Below are 21,610 nucleotides of genomic sequence, written 5' to 3'. Positions count from 1 at the left end.
CATTTTTGGTCCATTTGAGAATTTAGTCTGTATAGATGAACAGAGAGTGGTTTCTACGTACAGAATCCTTATGATATAAATTTCACAAGATTAAAGTATTAACTATATATAAACTAAAACTCGCAGTAAATGTCGGCAAGTCTTCACTGGGAAACTAAATCATTTGATTTATCTGAAATGACCGATTCATCATTTCCTCAATTCGTTAAACAAATATTAATTCAGGAAATGTCTGGCAAAGTAAGGCAAATAACTTATCGGTTTTGTCAAAGCAATGATTAAACAAAATTAATTTTAATGTTTCTTGTCAATATTATGTCACACGATCGATCTTAAAGGGATAGTTCACTCAGAAATTAAAATTACGTCATAATTTTCTCTCTTTCAAGTTGTTCCAAACCTGTATGAGTTTCTTTATTCTGTGGAACACAAAAGAAGATATTTTGAAGAATGTGGTAAACAAAACGTTTATGGTAGCCACTGATTTTTGTTGTTGTTGTTGTTGTTTTTCAGTGACTATAAACTGTGGTTACCACATTTAATAATATATTGTGCCCAACAGAAGAAACTCGACATGAGGCTGAGAAAATGGCAAAATATTTATTTTTGGCTTAACTATGCCTTTAACTGAACCTGGAACGATAAAGCTGTAAATATGTCGATGCAGGCAGGTTTTCACCTGAGATTGTAATATAAGATGGAGAAATGTTGCAAAAATTATGTAAACCCGGAACAGCCACCGTGCGTGAAATGTAACTGTATACATAGCTGCTGAATGAACAGGGGTGTTGTGTAAAGCTTGTTAATTTCCCTTGATGATTAATCTGGGTAGAATGGCGCTGACACTCAAAAGGGCGAGTCGTGATGTTCCAGCTGTACACTGTTCACGAGCAGGCACGACAGCATCAGCTCCTCCATTCAGACTCAAGAGAAAACAGCCTTGTCGGAACAAACGCTCAAAGCCATGACGGCTCTCTCAGCCTGTTAGACCTTGCATGGCAGCTGTGTAGCGGTTTAAAAAAATTAATAATCTTTAGTGATGAGATCTTGAATTGAATGCAGTTTTCCAAATGAATAAGAAAATCTAATTATTTTAGCAGTTGCGCATGACAGGCTTTAGTTTATTTACTAAACTGAGTCTACCAATTCTGCGAGGTGACGGGTCTCTTAAAGAGCTGCTGAGGCTGACAGACTTCATTTCTCATCATATAGTGCGTTTCTCTACAGTTTTGTGACCGTACAATCAAAAAGAGGAAAGGGGAAAAAAATACATTTAACAACATATTAAAACAATATTATTTAAACAGCCTTGTTGCTTCATATTATACACAACCCTACAGTGCTATTTAAAATAAGAAATAAATACATTTGATTTAGATCCAGACATTTTAAGTGTGAAAATTCTCCTTAATATTAAAAACACCAATTTGTAAAACTATACTTCGTGTACATGTAATATATGATTAACATAACATTTGCATAGATTTAATTTTCTATTTTACTCTCCAAGTCATAATTTATTTGTATAACAAAAAAACTGTAATAACAGTATTGTGGAATATTATTACCATGAAAAACTGCTTTTCAATCTTGATACATTTAAGAATGTAATTAATTCCTGTGATGCAAGAACTGAATTTTCAGCATCATTACCTCAGTCTTCAGTGTCACATGATCCTTCAGAAATCATTATGCCGATTTGATATTCAAGCAACATTTACTGTAATTAATATCAAAAACAGTTGTTCTGCTTAATATTATTGTGATAACCATGATATTTGTTTATTTTTTGCCAAATTAAAAACAACAGTATTAATATGAAATCTTATGTATTTCTTATGTATTATCCTTTTGGAAAAAAATATAAATCAAGTTCCTGGTAGCTGCTTTAATGAATTACAGGAGTAATTTTCAGACATTCAACCAGCTGCTTTTGCAGTTTAGTTTAGTTTTTATAGTTTAGGTTTTTCCCCCCTCTGGACAAGGAAAGAAGTTTCGAGTTCTGAGAGTTTAGAGCACTATGAAAACCTACTGTAAAAACTCATTTCCAAAGATGACGGGAGTTTGATTTCTCATTATATGCCTCCTTCAATAAACATCTCCTGCAATCCACTCCCAGCTTAGACACATCCTCATGCTATATTGCGTTTTACTGTATATGACCTGATGGATTACAGAAAGTCCACACACAGTGAAATGGGGTTATATAACGTTCTTTATTGAGTTTCCTTCTATCAAGGGCAATGTGACCATATTCATATAAAACCCAAAGCACATTCTAATGACACTCATAACATAGAAGATACTACTATACTGACTGCACTCTAAAGCTGAAGAATCAGACAGTCAACATCACAGGCAAAAGCAATGTGTTAAGGGAGAGAGTTTAAGATGCCCTGTGATTAATGAGCTTCTCAATATACTGACCGTCTATGGAACCTGTGTGCAAGAGGCATGCAGATGCATTCATATAAAGGACACAACAAAAAGAGAAAATGTGCAACACGGTCAATGGCACAGAATGGAGACGCTTGCCTTCTGAAGATAAAACGGGCCGTTTTGGAACACCCATCCACGGTAATAACAGTTACAGGAAGCAGATGGAAATCTGTCATGGTCCCTTTAAGAATATAAGTTTTGAGAATAGAGGAACAGTATCGGAGCCCGCTTTGGACGGACATACGGCTAGTGCTTTATTGGGTCTTGGTTCAACAACAATCAGTGTAAGACAGAGCACAGGAACAGTAATCAATGATAGATGCAGTAGTGATTCGCCCCTCTGTCATGCTGTGTGCATGCATGGGTCAACTCTTAAAATCGGCACTAAGAGCAAAATTGATTCAGTCCATCAGATCAGATGAATGACATTAAATCTGGACAACTGATGCCTCAAAACATCTATATTTTTCTAATCCTATGATGCTTTATTATTTTGTTATGCGGACAGTAAAACACCATCTAAGTGTGTGGCCCCAGGGGGTTAGTGAATGAAGATACACAGAGATTCAAGATTGGGGGTGAGAATGAAGAGATCAAGATGGTTTGTTTGGTGAAGAGTTGAACAAAACACTTAGAGAAGCCAAGTATCCCTAAATCATTTCTTATGGAGAGGAAACGGCACACATTGTTTTTCCATAAACAGTCCAGTGGACGATCCAAGATGTCAATAAATACAATGGAGGTCAACTTGAGAGATGGGTCTTACGTTCAGCAAAGGTGGTACATTAGGCCAGGGAAAGAACTGTAGGGAGAGAGCAATAAGAAGTGTCAGACCTGTCTGTTTCGTCATATTAAAATAAACATATTTGTCTTGTTTTTTTAACTGAAGTGTTACATAATTGTGAGTCATCAGTTTGCACCGATGCAGGTATTTAAGAATGATGGTAGCTTGTTGGTTTGCGTCACTAGTTGCACAACACTCAAGAGCAGCCGTTGCAGAACTCACCACTGATGGCCTCTTGAGCGAAATATTTCACATCCATGTCTTGATCTGATGCCAGTTTCTCCAGCACTGGTTTCACCTCCGTCTGCAGACAGCTAGAATGAAAAAAAATATAAAAAATGAGAGACGTAATGCTGAAGTGAGTCACATTGAGAGAAATGTGAGTGTTATATAAATGCGGATGAACACATACTTGCTGTCCAGCACGGGTCCAATCTTCTGAAGAGACTTGGCCACATTGAAGCGTACATTGGCTACCTGGTCATTGGACATCTTGAAAACTACAGGGAGCATGTGTTTGGTGGTAATCTCCTGTCCACACACCTCTGACAGGGCCTAAAACAGACAGTTACACACATAAAGGGGTTTTTCCATTATTTTTGCCACCGCAATTTTTATAGATTGCAATGATATCATCATTGTAAATTCTTTAGGTCATGATAATCATGTAGTGAAAATCTAATATCATGAAAACTGATAGCAGTCAAATACTATTTCATGGATGATGCACCATTCTACAAAGAGAATACGAGACAGATTTGAATATATTTTAAGGTCAAAATGTTCGTCGAACTGCTCTTTTCCATGTAGAGCATCAGCGCCAGCCCATACATTCCTGTGACTCAGTTAAAGCTGAGAAGCTGTGACTCACATTAATGCAGAAGAGGGTAGTCATCCTGTGCAGGTAGTTGGGGTCATTAGCCATGCCCAACACTTTGGGCACAATGGTGTTCTGTGCCCACTCTGCTCCAAACTTCTCCACCAGCTTCATCAGGTTACCGGTGGCTGCCTCTCTGATGGCATATACTGAAGATCACAGAGACCAAAGTGTTAAGTCTCCTGACAGACTCCAACACATTATAACAGCCATTTCTAATTTTGTTACATTTTGAACATTTTAAAAATAGTGAGCTTTCCTTAAAAGTAACCTACCATGGTCGACGAGCCACGCCATACACAGAGAATTGAGTTTCTCATCGAAGAACTCCACACCCTGGAAGCACGAGAAAGAGAAGGAAAAAGTATACCTCTTATTAGTTTGATTAGCTTACAAGACAAGGCAGCAATAAACTAACAGTCTTATTCGTTAAATGCTTTAAACTGTTAAGAGGGACTGAAGAATAAGAACTGACCAATGGAACATTTCGAACCCTATATCAGGATAAAGCATTCTGGGACACTGACGATCGGGACTCACCAGCTGTCCAGCCAGAAGGGGCATGTACTCAATGATTGCCAGTCGCACTCGCCATTTGGCATCCTCCGCTAGCTCAACAATAGCTGGAAGCAAAGACTGGGAGAGCTGGCGGATTCCAATCACCTCGTTCACGCAGTCTAAGTTGGAGATGATGTTGAGGCGAACCTCTGGACACTACAGGAAGGATACAAATTTTAACATTAGAGATAACATGCTAAATAATATGACTACGGTATTAAAAATATTTTTTGTTTAAATGGAAAAAACATTTGTGTGATGCAAAAATGTGCAACTTAATAAAATACTAAAGCTAAAACAAAAATTAACTCTAAAGAGGAACGAAAAATGTAAATGATAAAAGCACATTACTAAAATTAAAAATAAAACAATTAGTCACTATAACAATATATAAATACAAAAAAATACTATAACTTTCAATTTTTTTCCCAACAAATAATATTTCAGATTCTTTTTTCACTTGGTTTCTCTATTCAAACTGATTCACCAAAAGGTTCAAATGATTCATTAAACGGTCCCAATCAAGCAATTTGTCTGCAATTAAAAAAGCATATTGCACTGTATGTTAATCTCTGCATGCAGTCAGCAAGAATGTTAACCATTAAATACAGAGCTCTAAACTGTGATCGTTTTGGTCGCATATGCACATGATTGTTGTCTTCATTTCTCTGCCAAACGTTTGCAAATTACTACACAATATGTGCCTGCTGTGAGCCGATACAATGACCGGTTCATTATTAACTTTAATGCATATCTTGGATTCGTTATATTAGTGTCAACTACTGATTTTCACTGCACTCTGTCACTTGACGGGGTCAGGGAGCCAACTCGGAACTGACCAGTTTTTGCTCCAAATGGTTTTTGTTTTAATTCAGCCTGTCTCAGTTCCTGAATTGCACAAACTGCATTGAAATCATCTGTCAAAATGACATTTGCATGGAAATACTACGAAGTCTATAAATGGCCGTTAACAGATGCCAGAGACGCTGAAGATGGATGCAAAAGTAAGAAAATACTGTAGCAGACAGAGCAAGCTCACTGTTCACAATGTGCGGATTATACAAAGAAAATCCTAAATACTGTATTGGTGGTGGATGTTTAAATGAATGTATTTCTGAGGGGAACTGACAGTCTTGAGAAAAGTTGAAATTATGTTTTTTCTTCTCATTTTGCCTCCGTATATTGCATATATAAAAAAAGCAGTGCAGCAAGGAAATGCTCTATTGCTGCTGTTCCATCAGTGCCACCTGCTGTCAGAGTGTGAATCAGCACTTTCATTCAGACGTGCTGTTTTTGCACAGTGCAGATATTTTATGTAGCAGAATTTCATGCATGCAACATCTTTGTTTGGATCATGAATAAAATCCTGTTGTAGTCTGTTTTATATGGTTACAGATACAGACCGTAATAGAGCAAACAAACTGCTTGTTCACGGTCATATTTGTGTCTCTTGCATAAAAAAAAAAGCTAATGATATATTGTAACATTCGGCTATAAGAATCAGCTTACTCGCTTCTAAAACATCAGCAAACGGAATTGGCCATGAAAGATTGATGCAACAAGAAATGCGGGGCCAAGTATGTGGCAAAGAATTCGGGACTAGATTCAATTGTTGAAGCTTTTAATCCATTAGGATGTTGCCAGCCTCCCGTTCAATTGTCAGTTGTGATACTTCTTAATATTCAGTGGGTGCTCCTTAATTTTTCTTAGTGCACCTAACTTCTTGAAGTTTGGAGCACCAGTGCTACCAAGGAAAAAAAGGTTAATTTCTAACCCTGTAATACCAGTGTATTATTGCACAGCATAAAAATTAGTTTTTTGTCAAAATACATAGGCTGACTATTATGAAAACAGGATTATTATTATTATTGCAGAGCAACCGCACAAGAACTGACACAGAATAGAAAACTGCTTCCTGTCTTAAAACATGGATCAATGCACACTGCAGTCCAGGTGGCTTTGTTCCATTTAGTTTGCGTAGTCTGTGTGACTGACGATTTTCAAAGACTTATCCCAAGCAGCTTAAAGAAAAGTGATCGCAATACAGACAGCAGCAAGCAACAAAAAAAACCCAGTAAATAAAGAGATGAGACGCGAGATTCATTCATCTCTCACTTCAATGCTTTCTGCTTTCCACTAAAAGGCTAGCATTAGCAATGCCTCACCTCGACAGGATCAAAGTGAGCAGTTGCACAGAAGTATCATCTGTGACTGGAACATGACGCAAATTACCTCAGCCAGACCTTTCCTTTCTGTCTCTCACACACACACACACAAACATTGCAGGCTTACCTCATCTTTGAGTTGGGCCAGGAAAAGGGGAAGCAGGTGCTCAATGGTGTTGTCTTTGCCTAAAATGGTGGAGAGACCCATAATGACTGATGCCAGAGCAGACTTCACATGCTGATTAGTGTCTGAGACAAGTTCCTATTGACAGAGGAACAAAAAACACATCGTCAATGAATATCAATGCTTCAATACAACTCTCAAATAATCTCACAGGTATCAGTTAGGGACAATGAATTGCCTGTGATTATGAACACAATATTGCATAGCTAGGTTATGTGTATTAAAATCTGAAAGCATGTGCTGGAGATTTACTACTAATCACAGAACCAGCTTTACTGACGAGATGCAAATGAAAATCGCATTTGATTATTTTCACAGCCCTAGTATCCATATATACTGGATCTTGAGTATTTTTCAACTGATCCTACCAGAGAGTATTAGTATATAGACCATGTAACCATAAAAGCAGTAGGGATACAATGGCAAATTTCAATATAACACTGGCAGATCTATTTTGGCTATCGGTGGGAAGGACTGCGTTTTGGTACTGATTTATTGTTTCAAGTTTGTTTGTAACTCAAATGTTACAAATCTCAAGCTTTTTTTGGTTAGATGTTAGACTTAATCTTGCTGTTGGAATACTTCTTTCTGGTTTCAAATGAAAGAAAAAGAAAAATCAATGAACTTTTGTATTGTACTAAATTCCCTGTATTGGGCAAAAATATGCACTAAATATTACATACCCAAAACAAATAACACATTTAAAAAATATATATATATTAGCTAGCAAGAAAACCTTGATAACAGAGGTTTAGTCATTTTCACCAGAACACTATGCTTCTTACAACACAGAAGAATACAGTGACTGATACACAGTAAAAGCAATCCAGAGCAGACAAGTATTGTAGTTTTGCTGCAGGTAGTAGGTCAGAGCATAGACACAATGACAGGCTGTTAATCTGATCTTGTTTAAGTCTTAGATGCTAAGAGAACAGACGCTGACTCGAGAGTTATCTGCCAGTAACTGAACCAGGATTGGAACTGTGCACCAATTAAATGTGATTAGCACTGGAACAATGATGCACAACTCTGAAATGGGACAGATTGAAGTGATGTCGATAAGTGCTTAGTGAAAAATAATTTTACCTTAACACAGGGGAGAATGTGAGTCATGATGATAGTCTCTCTACTGTCCTCTGGCAAATTTTCACAGAATTCTGAGGACAAGAAAAATAATCATTGAGGGTAATCACAATACAAACATTTCAGTAGTCATTTCATGATTATCAGAGAAAAACACTATTAAAAGCCATTTTACAAATTAACTCCAGACTAGATGGAGCTTTAAAATACACATTCAGTCTTTGAACCACAGTTTGAAAAGAGTGCTACAAACGAAAAAGCTGTTTATATGACAAAATATTAAGCTAGAAAATTACACAAGAGGCAATTTCAGCAAATACTAATTATGTATATAAATTACAGTATTTTTCACAACGTGTCAATTTTTGTGAAACCTAATCAAGCCTGAAAAGAAAATGGACACAGCTTTTGCTTTATCCAGTGTTATTTACTCATAACGTCACGTGAAAGATATGTCATGACAACATGTAAAGAAAAAAATTATTCACCACCGAGTTGGAAAATGGATCACCTCTCCTAAAAATGACTTGTAAACTCAATCAGGTGTAGCTAATCACTTTCTCAATGGTGCACAAAGCCATTTGACTTCCAACCGTGATCAGCTGTGATAAACAATGAGAAAACCACATTTTAAGTGGTCCAAATGAAGTTCTTAGCAATGCATATTACTAATATGTTCATATGTTCAATATGTAAATGGTTCATTTCTTCATTTGGATCTATTTGCGATCCATTCCATTCTAAACAAACAAAGCATGTGTTTCGTCCTTGTTTCATTATAGATTAAGATAATAATTCATAAATGCACGCATAATTATCAGTGAACTTGATAAAAGTTGCAGATATGTTTTACATGCATGCACAAACAAATGCCTTTCAACTTATGTGTGCAAAATTCAGAATGAAATGAATGTGCAGCAATTTGTACAAATAGAGATTCTAGGTCTACTATACATGTTGTAGCCATTAAATAAGCTTATTTAGTTTAATATTTGTTAAAATATTATAATGTTATTTTTTAATTTATGTTGATTATGAAAAGTGAACCGCACGAGTAAGATAAGATGCGCAATATCGAGAGACATGGATCGGGTCAGACATGATTTTGACCACTTAAGTTTTGTTTAGAAATACTTTTTTGAAGTGAATTTCGTTTTGTATAAATTGTATCTTAATTTTTATAATTTTTTTATCAACCAATTGCCTGGATTTAATACATAAGAAGCAAATATAGCAGACGACAGGCCTAATGATGCAGGCGCCCTCGCGGCCACTTGCATTGCTAGTAAACTGGAGTGCATCTCATCCTAATTTTACGAAACTCAGCGTAGGCCTCACAGACATGAAATATATCTTAAGAAAGCTTGAAATGTCTTTTTAACAATTTAAAACGAATTTTTTTTTTTACCTATGCTAATTACACATTAAATTCAGGTAGGCTACTGAGTCGCTGTCCTCAGTGCCCAGAAAAGCGCTGAAACGGAGATGAAATGGGAACCCGTTTTTATTTTATTTTTATTTTTTTTGGCTTATTTTAACTGGCCCATCCAGTTTTCTGGAGGCACACCTACAATCAAAATCCTGGCGCCGCTAGTGCTTCGCAGCGGTCTGATATCAAGAAATAACAGACCGCATTCCACATTGGAATGCAACCAAGCCATGTAATAATGTTTAATAACTTTCAAACGAGCCTGTTCCTTCATAACATAGCCAAAGTTCGGTGTATTTTTGCTTTATACATTTTAGGCTTATTCTCAAATTCAGATTGTGTTAGGGGGGGCGGGATTATTAGGCAATTTTATTCGGACAATTTGACCGGAGAGATTTAATTTTGTCGGACATTTCATTTTTTTTCCGGCCAATGTCCGGCAATTACCGGACAACGGAAACCCTGATATATATAATCTGAATATTTAAAATCCCAGTATTTCACATTATTCGTAATGTAATAAAATTTGACATACACTTTCTCTCAACAACGTAATTTTGACCTATGCGACTTGTGCAGCTTAATTTAGCCTATTTAAACGTAATATGCAAATTAATAGCAGAGGTACTTGGTGACATTACTAGCAGATGGCTGCTTCAGCGTCTTCTCTCACCTTTGACTTTATTTGCAGCAGCAGCACGAACCTCAGCCTCACAGTCTTTCAGAAGATTCTGGAAGGCTGGCACTAGGTCATTCTTTGTGATTTCTGGACCCACAGCCTTCTGCAGCTGTAAATTCACAGAGACAAGTATGTCACTTCACATTTCCATTTCGCAGTAGCACTTCAGTGTTTCCTGCAGATTCAAGGACAAAGGCACTTCCGGTGCATGCTAGGATACAATCAAGGCTATTCTAGCATCTTTCATGAGATGTGGTACATAATTCTCCTTTCTAAAAGCAGATCAAAATGCCTTTCCTCATTGCTTTTTAACCCAGGATTTTGCTAGGTATTTTTAACTGCATTGTTTCCTTGAAAATATCCAACATTTCAAGTGGCTCAGGATAATCCAAAATCATCCCATGACATGACAAAATAATACTGAAAGGAACTGCATTTAGGTCAAGTTGCACAACAATGAGCATCACAACAGGATTATAAAGACCAGTCAACTCTAATGAGGTGGCATCCTGAAACTGTGAGCCAGCTGTTGAACCTTAGTAGGGAAGAGGCTTCCAGGTATATTATATAAAATCAGCACTATAAAACAAAGTTAAAGGGTGCACAAATTCACATCACACAGAAGTGACGGCTGCATCGCTATTCAGTGGTAGAGCTCTGCCACTGCTGAAACAATATTCATGAACCACACAAGATTAAGTCGTTTTTAATCAGTCTTTAAAAGTTAATTTTTTTATAAATTGTGAGAGTAGTTACTCGGCTTATATTGCCAAATTTACAAAACGAGATTGAAGCTTTTGTCACCTTTGATATATCAGCAAATTTGCCATACTAGTAAAGCATACATATGGAGTAGAATACGCTTCAACAGACTGCAGATTTGGATCTATTTTTCACAAAGTGTTACATTTTGAGTAATTGAATTTATGGAACCTTTCTTCATTAGTCAGTCTGAGTAAATACATCTAAATGGCACTTTCGATGCAGCTTTTGTGTTTTCTCTGCAGTGGACAGATGGAGTTTGTTTATACTGATTTAAATTGAATAGTAACAATCATATAGTGTCTTATTATTGTAACTTAATGTATTGTTCAAATGTAAGAATTCAACGTAATTGGAGACCTGGGCCCGTATTCATAAAGATTCTAAGAATCCTCTCAGAAAACTCTTAATTTAGCTTAAAACTTTTACGTATGAGTCATAGCTTAAGAGATTCGGGACCGATCTGAGAGCAACTCTGAGTAAGGAAAAGACAAACACTTTCATCTTAGTGAGGAGGCGGGGTTGACCCCGTTGCTATGTATGACACAATCTTTTGAAGACTGCTATTGGTTGGTCATCCAAGAAGGAAAAAAAAGAGTGATTTTAAGTATAGGGTCTATTCTAATTCTCACTTTGAATTTACATGCGTCATTTTTCCTATTTTACCGTTCTCTCTCACACACACACACACACACACAAACACACATTATATGTATCTAAATCCTTTTATTTACTATGCTTTTAATTACCTATAAGGTATTTGATTGGCTTAGAATGATAAAAATTGTTCCACTCTTTCCAATTACAGTGATTGCTGTCCTATTTAAGCGGTGGTTTGAATGTTGGTTTTAATGTATCAAACATGGAATCAAAACCAAGAAGGGCGAGAAAGCCAAACTGGACAGAAGAACACGGTTTACTGTTAGCCCAGTTAGTGGATGAACAAGGCCATTCTTAAAGGACAACTCGGGCCGGGTGTCACAGCAAGGCACAAGAAGCAGACATGGGAGCATATAGCACAAACTATTAACGGTTCATTCCCTCTGCTTGTGCGCACATATAAGCCTGCTATATTCATAAATGCAGTTTTTTGAGCCTGCAAGGTGGGAATGTCCAGTGAAACGAAATGAACTGCGACACAATAAGATGTTCTGAAAGTGCTGTAATTGTTTGTGATCACTCTGCTTACAGAAGTTTGTGACAGACCCAAATCATCACTATTGCATTGTTGCATTTTCCCAGATGCCAAATATTGTAATGTAGTGATTACTTTCATTTATATATTAAATTATAAATTATCTATACCGTCTTATTAACTCACTGTCATCCATTGTCTGCAACACATTTCTTCTGCCTCTCATCTTTCTGCCATTTTCTCCTCTGCTAAAGAAACTCTTAAGCCTCTTAAAAGTCCTCATCTGTGCTCCTAACAAGTTTGACCTTAAGACCTCTTTTAAGGGTTAAGATGCTTTCTGAATTACTTTTTTCTTTACTAGGATTTTTTCTTTTTTTCTTTAATTTTAAGAGTAAACTCCCACATTTCTAAGAGTTTTCTTAGAATTGTCACTAGGAGCTACGTTTTACATTAAGATTCTTTATGAATACAGCCCTGTACATTTAATCAGTTTAGGAAAATATTGTAAGTGTAACAGCAATCAATTTAAGCCAAATATAAAAAATATGCTAATTAAAGTAATACCTGATAGAGGACTGATTAGACTGCTTCAGAATAAATTACATTTGTGCCAAAAAAAAAAAGAAAAAAAAAAAAAAAAAGACTTTTCCCCTGGACAAGTAACTTTTTTTTTACTCTGAGAGGTGAATGATTGATTGTTGAGGCTTATATATATATATATATATATATATATATATATATATATATATATATATATATATATATATATATATTAAATCACATTAAAAGCTTAATTTGTACATTGTGAATGATGATGCATTTACATACCGTCACGGCCACTCACAGCCACTTGCATGTGTTAAGTGCGCATGAGCCGCATACAGCCCAACATATTTATATATATAATATTATTTTCTTTCATTTAAATTAATTTCATTTAAACTATTTAGTAGCTAAATTAGGCACGGTCACTTTACGATTTATACTATTTTTTTTCTCAACCGTTTACTTTCACTTAAGATATAACTGACAGTGTTTTCGAACATACTATCCAAGACGGGTATTTTGACATATTTTGTATGTATTTGTCGGTTACAAGAACAAAAACTGACAAATTCGGTGTTCAAGTGTTTTGAGACGCCTCTCTCTGCGTGAGCCTGAACACCAGAATACGGCGGTGGTGAAGTGGGCTCTTACACATCCTTTTCTGTTTGTTTAAACTGCGATTTGTTTTTGTTCGTTCAGGTGCAGGATGAACTTAAAAGAAGAACTTTGCAAAGGAGAGCTCGGTTCAGTGTCTGTGAGACGTGGCTCTCTCTCCACGCACACACCGAACACAGCGCGCGAGTAACAAGTACTCAGTTCAGCTTTTCTGTGTCTTGTGTTTGAATGCTTTCAAGTCTTTTGAATGGTTAAATTGGCGAGTGGCAAGGCTAAATAACACGTGAAAAGGATATGCTTTCGTGATGACACGAACCGATTCATTAAAACGGCTTATTCATTCAATAAATTAAGCAAGTAACTGTTTTTATAAACGGCTCACTAAATCATTGACTCGTTCAAAAATGAATTATTTAGTAACTAAAGAAAGACTGTTCTGCTGTTACTTTGCTTAGAACTATTTTTTTTTTTAAATGGAGCAAAAACGATCCATAATGTGTCTAAAACGTAAGTCCGTTAATATATACTTGAGTTAACTAAAGTATAAAATCAACATCACATTTGGAATCGAGCTGAAAGTCATGAAAACATTACTCCTGGTCGTGTGATGTTGCACTTATTATATAGAATATTATATTATTTCTACCGCAGTATGTTTGTTCATGTTTGTTTCTTTGTGTGTGCCGTTGCACTGATAGTGTTGATTTGTCCACGAGACAGACCGGCTGCATGAGCCTCTAAAGCCCCTTTCACACTGCCATTCCGGCAAATACAGGGGTAATGTGTTCCTGCAATTGGTCCCTGGTCACTAGATTTGGCACTTTCACACTGCCAGTGATGACCCGGTATATGTGCGTGCTTTCACACACAACCCTTGAAGATCCCGTAACGACACATGACATCAGCGCGTGACGTGTAATGTACGAGTCGACAACGCTAGGAATGTTATACTTTCACTGAAGCAAGCAAACGGTCTCGGCGTCAGCGTAGAAAGTGAGTAACTAACTGATCTCTTCTTCATTACAGTTTGCACATGTTTTCCTCGCGAATGTTGATCTTCCTTCAAAACAGCCGGTAAAAGAGTCCCACACAGCGCTCGTCCCGGGTCGAACCCCCCAATGTTACTAGGTCCCCGACCCGGGTTCGGTGATCAATTCCAGGACGTGGTTGCGACCCGGCAATGTTCCGGAAATATTGCGGGTCCGACGTGCAGTGTGAAAGGGGCTAAACTGACGTGACCTCGATACTGTCAATACATTATCCATTATTAGTCACAGTTTACACTGAAAGTAATAAAATCAGATTAATTATCACCAAAGTTTTGGTGCTGCGCTTCTCATTGTTTGTTATTAAAATTTTGATCAGTTTACTTGTCCAGTCGGGCAAGTAAAATTTTCTTTCACTTGCCCCTTCACAAAATCTACTTGTACCGGACAAGCGGACAAGAGTTAATGTCGAGCCCTGCTACCATACTAACAATATACAATGCACTACGGAATTGATAAGCTGCCAGGTTCGTGAATATTAAATAACACTGTTTGCGTTCATCAAACTGATTGGCTGAAAATCAAAAAAGGGACGGTAATAGATCAGCACCATCCAATGAAATTACATTAGCTCCACCCACTACCTGAGAAACCAGCTTATCTTCTGCTTGTTTTAAAAAGCTAAATAATTCTAAATGAACTCCATTATATTGACAGGAAAATACAACAAAGAATATAGTTGAAATGTAGAGTGTCAATTCAGCGTAGTAAGATTTGCGCTATCAGCAAAGCGATGGCGAGTTACACTTACATCAGAGAATTTATCTGCAACCATGTAGCGAACTCTCCAGGATTTGTCTTCTGCTGCCTGGCGTAGAGTGGGCATTACCAGAGCCTCCAGGTCCTCTTGAGGCAACAGAGTGGCAATACTGACACCGGCCTCCACAGCCAGGAGACGAACAGAGTCCTACAGTGATGTAAATGTTTGCATTTAGATGTCAGAAGAAAACACTTTGATATTTACCATTCAGTTCTACTCCAGCCCTAAGTTACATAAACACAGTGACAACCTTTCAAGCCTCCAATGGTCTTGTCATGCAACATGTGCTCAGAGCCTTTATGCTGTGGTTTGAGTAAAGATGGAATTAGAGTGTGTATATTTTAGCAAGTATTACTGAAACCAGACCTGTTCATCAGATGCCAATGCAGTGAAGAGAGAAATGATGTCACTCTTGACATACTCCAGCTCCAACACTTTGGCAAATTCACCCAGTTTGGAGGCGGCTGCACGGCGCACCATGGGAGTATCATCAGAGCAGAGGGTACGGAAGTGCCTGAGAAGAGACAACACATGTGTTAACGTTTCCAATTAAACGGAAAATGAAGACAATGAGGTAGTGATTTTCCTTTCCACTTGTTATTTTAACATTTACACTCTGTAACTATAATTATGCTTAATCTAAATAAATATTCACACTGAGAGTGAATAATTGTATAATAATAACAGACAAAAATGTGTCTGACGTCAGAATGTGTTATTCATTAAGTATAAGACTCAGTAAGATATAAGCCAGCTGGAACCCTGTTTTTCAGCTGTTGATATTGTTTATACAAAGAATATGCCACATCAAGAAAATGAAGTGATGTGAAAAGTGTAAATTAGGGCTGGGATAAACGATTATTTTTTAAACAATTAATCTAGCAATAATTTTTTCGATGCATTGATTAATTTAACGATTAATTTTTTCAGACCGATTCGATTTCGATCTAAACAAGAATTCCTTAACATTGCAATATATGTTTATTGCTCTTAAAATTACAAAATAAAAGACTGACTAAGAATGCATTACTTTGCACTTGTATAGAGATAGCATTCAATAAAACCTTGAAGCCTTGAAAACACATAGCTTACTGAAACAAGCTTACTGAACACATAGGGCCTAGCTTACTGAAAAAAATTCTTCTTTCAGATGAAAATAACAACAACTTGATGTCTAGCTTTCAATAAAAAGGTCACCCAAAATACTTGTTTAGAGCAATTGAAAGAATACAGTAACCAATGTAAACTTGAGGGCTTTAAGCTAATACAGAGAGTACTTTTCAAAAAAAAAAAAAATAATTAACAGTGGGAGCCAGCAGCCTGTCATGGAGAAAAAAAAAATCTCCGAATGCTTCACGTGAAACTTTGGCGTTCCGCCCTTTTTCTATCGTGTCTAATGATTTTGGTTAATATGCAGGAGGGAGGGAGGAAGGGAGAGAGAGAGAGAGAGAGAGAGAGAGAGAGAGAGAGCGCGCGCAAGACAGTGTTCGTGTAGTTTGAAGACTGTGAGCACGCGTGAAACTTTGGATTTCGCCCTTTTTCTACCGTGTTTAATGATTTTGATTAATATGCACAAGGGAGAGAGAGAGCAAGAAGCGCTCGTGTTGTTTGAAGACTGTGAGTGTGCGCGCCCAGCCGGGGCTCTCTCTCATCACTCACCGATCAAATAAGGCTTTGTCAGCCGCCAAAAAAAAGATCAATGCAGAAAAACCTCTGGATTGGTTATATAACGTTGGACAGAATGTTGATCCATCGCGTATATTCAGCGCACATAAGGTAAACGTTTTGCAAACGTTTTTTAGAGAAATAAAAACAGGTCGACGAATCGATGCGCATATTTTGCGTCGACTCGATGACCTCGACGCGTTGTCCCAGCCCTAGTGTAAATGCATTTGATACACATTTATACTTGTGTGAATATTATGTTAAAACATGCCCAGATAGTGTTTCATTCAAATCAAAAGAAATACATTTTAGTTCACTTACAGTAAATTATGCCTGATTTAACACGTTTTTTTTTCATTGTGACATTTTCATGACAATTAAGCACATTTTCAATCCAAATTCTCATCACTGTAATGCAAAACAAAAATCTAATATCTAAACTTAAGATTTTAATGTAAAATAAGCATTTCTTGCACTGTATTTTTTTAATAAATCTTAAAAAAAAAAATTGATATTTTTTGAGGATCACCCACCTATCTAGCACCATATATTACAACAGTTATACTATTTAAATGCCAGTATTTAACTGTCATTTTTTAATTTATGCTGATTTAAATTAAATGACTATTATATTAATGTTTTTTTTTTTTTTAACTACATTTACGTATTCAGCAGAATTTCTGATTAAAGATCACGACTCAAGTAGGGATGCAACCGGTTGACCGGCCATAAATCGGAACCGGCTGCGATCGGCAATCAGCCGGTTTTTTTACTTTTTTCGGCCGATTTTTCCGGAAATGCGCCCGCGTGCACAGACTGCATTGTAATCATTCGCTATCATGTCATTTGTGTGGAAGAATTTCGAAATCTGTGCACAGGACACAGCCAATCAGCGCTGGAAGTGCAGAGCTACATGTCTGAGGCACAGATAGCAGGAAGCGGACTGCATAAAATAAGAGTCCCTTTCCAGCGCGAGCGTAGGCTACTGTACCTGTCCCTGCACAAGCGTAGACAGTGAAGGGATGTTCAGCTCAACTTCTCACATGTTGGATGAGAAACTAAACGGACTTAACTGTGACAAAGCTGATTTTTTATTTTTTTTTGTAAAGTAGAACTTACATGTTTGAAAAGCCAGAAGTAAACGGCAGTTCTGTATAGGATCTTTTTTTTTTTTCCTTAAAATTATATCGACTGAATTTGATTTTAAAATAACCTGCTGCAGCAAACTGAAAAAAAGTGTTTCATCCAATTAAAATTTTTAGGGAAATGATTCACATCTATATTTTTTGTTGTTGAGACATTAGTTATTTACTTTCATTGGCTCAAGTAAAAAAAATATAGATGTGAATCATTACCTTAATTTTTTTTTTTTAATTATTGGATGAATAAAACACTTTGCATCTTGGTTTTATTCGCACCAACATTATTTGATTTTAACATTTTGGAATAATATTTATATAGCATACTTTTATTTAGTTTCACTGGTAAAGACCTTGTTTTAAATTTAAATCTGTTTTTATTAATTTATTAAAGCGATTTCTCAGCGTGCTCTTGGTATGAACAATCTTGTATTCGTTGTTTCACCATTTCCAAAATAAAAATTTAGTTTTATAGAAAAACATTTCTCCTAAATATGTTAAACTTACTGGCGGATCTCAGCTTTGACTGTACTGGAAACTCGTGGGTAGCAGACACTGAAGAGTCCACAGGCAGAAGTACGCGATGTGAACCAGTCACCACTGGCCAAACGCTTCACCAGAGGCTCAAAGTGTACTTCCAGGTCCACTGGAGAGTGTTCATGGGAGATCTTCCGCAGGGACTCCACAGCCTTGTCTCGCACCACTGTCTCTTCAACTGTAGCCAAACTCTCCAAAGGGGGCTGAAAAAAAACAACAATACACAAATCAGCAAGTAACAAGCAAACAAATTCAAACTCTGAATTATTTCATTTATTCAATTTCAGTATGAAATCAAGTCAAAAAGCTTACAAGGAGACAGTGCACGTATTCAGGGCCTCCAACCAGCATGGTGAAGTTCCCCAGTTGTTCAGCAAGAGCAAGCAGTACTTCATCCTCATCATAGATGGTATCTGATCAATCAGAAAACGAGAAATTGAGTGTTATGCACAAGAAGAGTTTACTAAACCTAAAATAAATCTGTTATAGTCATTTTTGATGGGAAATAAGCCAGCAAAAAAAAAAGTTTTAATAAACTTACCTGTAAGGAAAGGCAGAAGTTCTGTGCGTGTTCTTTCGACGCCCAGAGCTAAGGCGATGGTGGACAGTTTCTTAATGCTGTTCAATCGTAACTACAGGGAAAAGGGAAAGAAATCTATAAGTGGATAGTCTCAATATATTTGACAGCAAAGCAGCTGACTTTCTGAGGGACCAAACGGATTATAGATCTATGTTTAGAACTAATAAACTCTAAAATGATGGTGTGATAGCTGACAGACCAAAGGAATAATGACATTTTCAATCCACCGAGACCAAAAAACTAAACCATTTATTTATTCTCGATTCATATTCTTTTAATCCAGTCTTATAATTTTTAGCAGTAGGGTCTTGTATTTTTAGGGGTAAAGGGGTAAAGTATAAGCTCACCTTATTGCCACAGTAGCTAATAATCACCAATTGGTGTATTTTACACATTTAAAACAAAATATATAATATATATATAAAATGACATGAACGCTGTCAGTGTGTAGGTAATGTGTTCACATTGCAAAGTATTCAACATTTGAGTCACACTTAGTTTGTGCTTTAAAAGGTCTAGTAATGAAATGTTGTGATACTCTATTTAAGTATTTAAGTGACTCAGTTAAATCACAGTAACGTACTAGCCGTGTTAGCAACCGCACAAACTGCTCTGCGTCACACTGTATTTAACTTACACACGAAACTAAGTCATTTCACTCACACACCTAATAATAATACATTTGGGTGTGTCTAACGGCACGTTTTTGACTTTATCAGTCTATGAACTTAATATATAAGGTTAGTCCCGTAGTGTCTTGATAACTGATTATCGCATTTGTTGCTAACCGGCTAGCTAAACTAGGACAGGCCCACTTTACTGGTTGCTGTTGGTTACTGCTGTCTATACAAGCCTCTACGCGCTCGAGTCTATTTCTCAAGCTAGAAGTTGGTGTTAAAATGCGGATTTTGTTTACCTGAACATCTTCGTTTCTTAATTCGTCAATTAGCACGGCAATAGGGTAAAGAGAGTCGTCGCTGTCTGCTCCCGCCATCTTGGATGCTAACGGCTGCTTAGCTAGTTCCTGCTACGGGGTTTCTCTTCACTGTCTATGCTCCCAGCCCAGCAAACACAAAACCGCGCACGAGCTCGAGATGCACGCGCCCCAGCAAACACAAAACAGTGCACGAGCTCGAGATGCGCGCGCCCCAGCAGCCCAGCACACTAACTGCAGTCACTTTTTCATTGACTATTCTTTTTCTGATAGTAGGAACCAGAATGATGTTTGACATTTATTTGTTTTCCATTATTATTTTTATTTGTACGATTATTAAACAAAACAAAAAATAACCAATGGACATATAAAAATAAACAATAACTTATAAAAATTGGTAAAAAAATAAAATAAAAAATACAATCTAATACAAAATATTAACAAAAAATATAATATATATATTAGTGAAACTGAAATAAGAGTCTTTCTTTTCTTGATATATTACAATCCCTATGCATAATTTGAAAACTTGATTTCCACAAGCAAATGCTTAAATAACACAAGATAAAATAAGAATCAAACCCACTTTGGAAGAAATAGGGTCATGCGAACTGCGACAATCGTTATTTAATATGCACAGTAAATGTCTTGTATGCTTAAATGGGCTTGTGTCTGTACCATCTGTTCTGCATTCAGTTGCTAATTTGTGTTCAATTAAAACACACTGACATCCATTATTCATACTAGGCCTGCTTTTGTTAGTTTGCATTTAAAAAAAGGATGGTGTTCATCTTCACAAAATCAATGATTGCATTGATCCATCTCACTCTATTAAGGTGACTTGAGATAAGCTTGTTTCTTTTGTTGTTGTGCAGGTTTGAATAAAAGGAGGAAATCAGTATCAACATAAAATGACCTCAATCTGAAATCCTGGATACAGGATACAATTTCAGCCACCGCTCTGTTGTAGGAAGCTGCTTCACAAAATAGCATGTTTACGACCAAGGGCAGAGCCACATAATACATAGCATAAAAACCGGCTTACCGTTTTAAAAGGCTGAGTAATTCCTGGTTTTGGCCTGTCATCTGCCAACAGACAGCGCCAGGTGGCTTGATCCTGCCAGGATGAAGAAGCAACTGGTCAGGACAAAACACTTACCTGCTTTCATCATATCTGAGGCTTTGCAGATGGTGGATCACTGACCTAAATGTGGACTTGACATGTAAAGAGTGGAACAGACAAGCTTTTAAAATGCCAGTCTTATCCAGTTCTGTGCCCTGACTAATAACGATCAAATAAGCCATATACATGCATTGCATTTTAATCACCATTTAAACACATGCAATGTTTATATTATTTAATATTTGACTCAGTATTATAAATTGGGGTGGGGGGGGGGGGGTAGAAAATTCAACGTGTAGATGAGCTTGTTTCATTTTTAACAGATTTAGAGAAATTAAGCACTTGCTCAATAAAGAATCTTTTTCAGTGAATGGGTGCTGTCAGAAGAGAGTCTGTTTTTAACACTAAGCCATTGCTTCTAACCAAAATTTGACTCCATAATCCATTACAACTTGACCTCCATGCAGTGATAAAGTCCTCTGTTGTTCCCTCACATCAAACCTCATCCATATTTGTCTGGAACTGTTTTGGACCATTTCAGCTCAAGCGGTGCTTGATCTGTGCATATTG

At 36.8% G+C, this 21,610-nt stretch overlaps 1 protein-coding gene across 1 annotated transcript; it reads right to left on the bottom strand.

Annotated features, from left to right (window-relative positions):
• Nucleotides 1–2,197: 2,197 nt before the first annotated feature.
• Nucleotides 2,198–20,112, bottom strand: LOC127994569 (serine/threonine-protein phosphatase 2A 65 kDa regulatory subunit A beta isoform). Its single transcript, XM_052591813.1, has 15 exons — nucleotides 19,900–20,112; nucleotides 18,945–19,035; nucleotides 18,716–18,816; nucleotides 18,374–18,606; nucleotides 15,429–15,576; nucleotides 15,054–15,209; nucleotides 10,193–10,307; nucleotides 8,094–8,164; nucleotides 6,951–7,085; nucleotides 4,641–4,814; nucleotides 4,376–4,436; nucleotides 4,095–4,249; nucleotides 3,636–3,778; nucleotides 3,446–3,537; nucleotides 2,198–3,241 (listed from the first exon to the last, which is right to left on the bottom strand). Exons 1-15 carry the CDS (start codon nucleotides 19,975–19,977, stop codon nucleotides 3,225–3,227), a joined length of 1,770 nt encoding a protein of 589 aa, XP_052447773.1. The 5' UTR covers nucleotides 19,978–20,112; the 3' UTR covers nucleotides 2,198–3,224.
• Between the last annotated feature and the right edge of the window lie 1,498 nt (nucleotides 20,113–21,610).

Source organism: Carassius gibelio, chromosome A5 (assembly GCF_023724105.1).
Source record: "Carassius gibelio isolate Cgi1373 ecotype wild population from Czech Republic chromosome A5, carGib1.2-hapl.c, whole genome shotgun sequence".
In the NCBI taxonomy this organism is placed as follows: domain Eukaryota; kingdom Metazoa; phylum Chordata; class Actinopteri; order Cypriniformes; family Cyprinidae; genus Carassius; species Carassius gibelio.
Note: the sequence above shows the minus strand (reverse complement) of the source record. Positions and strands in the feature narration are given on the sequence as shown.

Coding starts and splice junctions, on each gene's coding strand:
- LOC127994569 (XM_052591813.1), bottom strand. CDS start 19,977: ATGGCGGGAGCAGACAGCGACGACTCTCTTTACCCTATTGCCGTGCTA. Junction 3,779..4,094: donor CTACCCTCTTCTGCATTAAT/GTGAGTCACAGC, acceptor TGTCTGTTTTAG/GCCCTGTCAGAGGTGTGTGG. Junction 3,538..3,635: donor GGACCCGTGCTGGACAGCAA/GTATGTGTTCAT, acceptor TTTTCATTCTAG/CTGTCTGCAGACGGAGGTGA.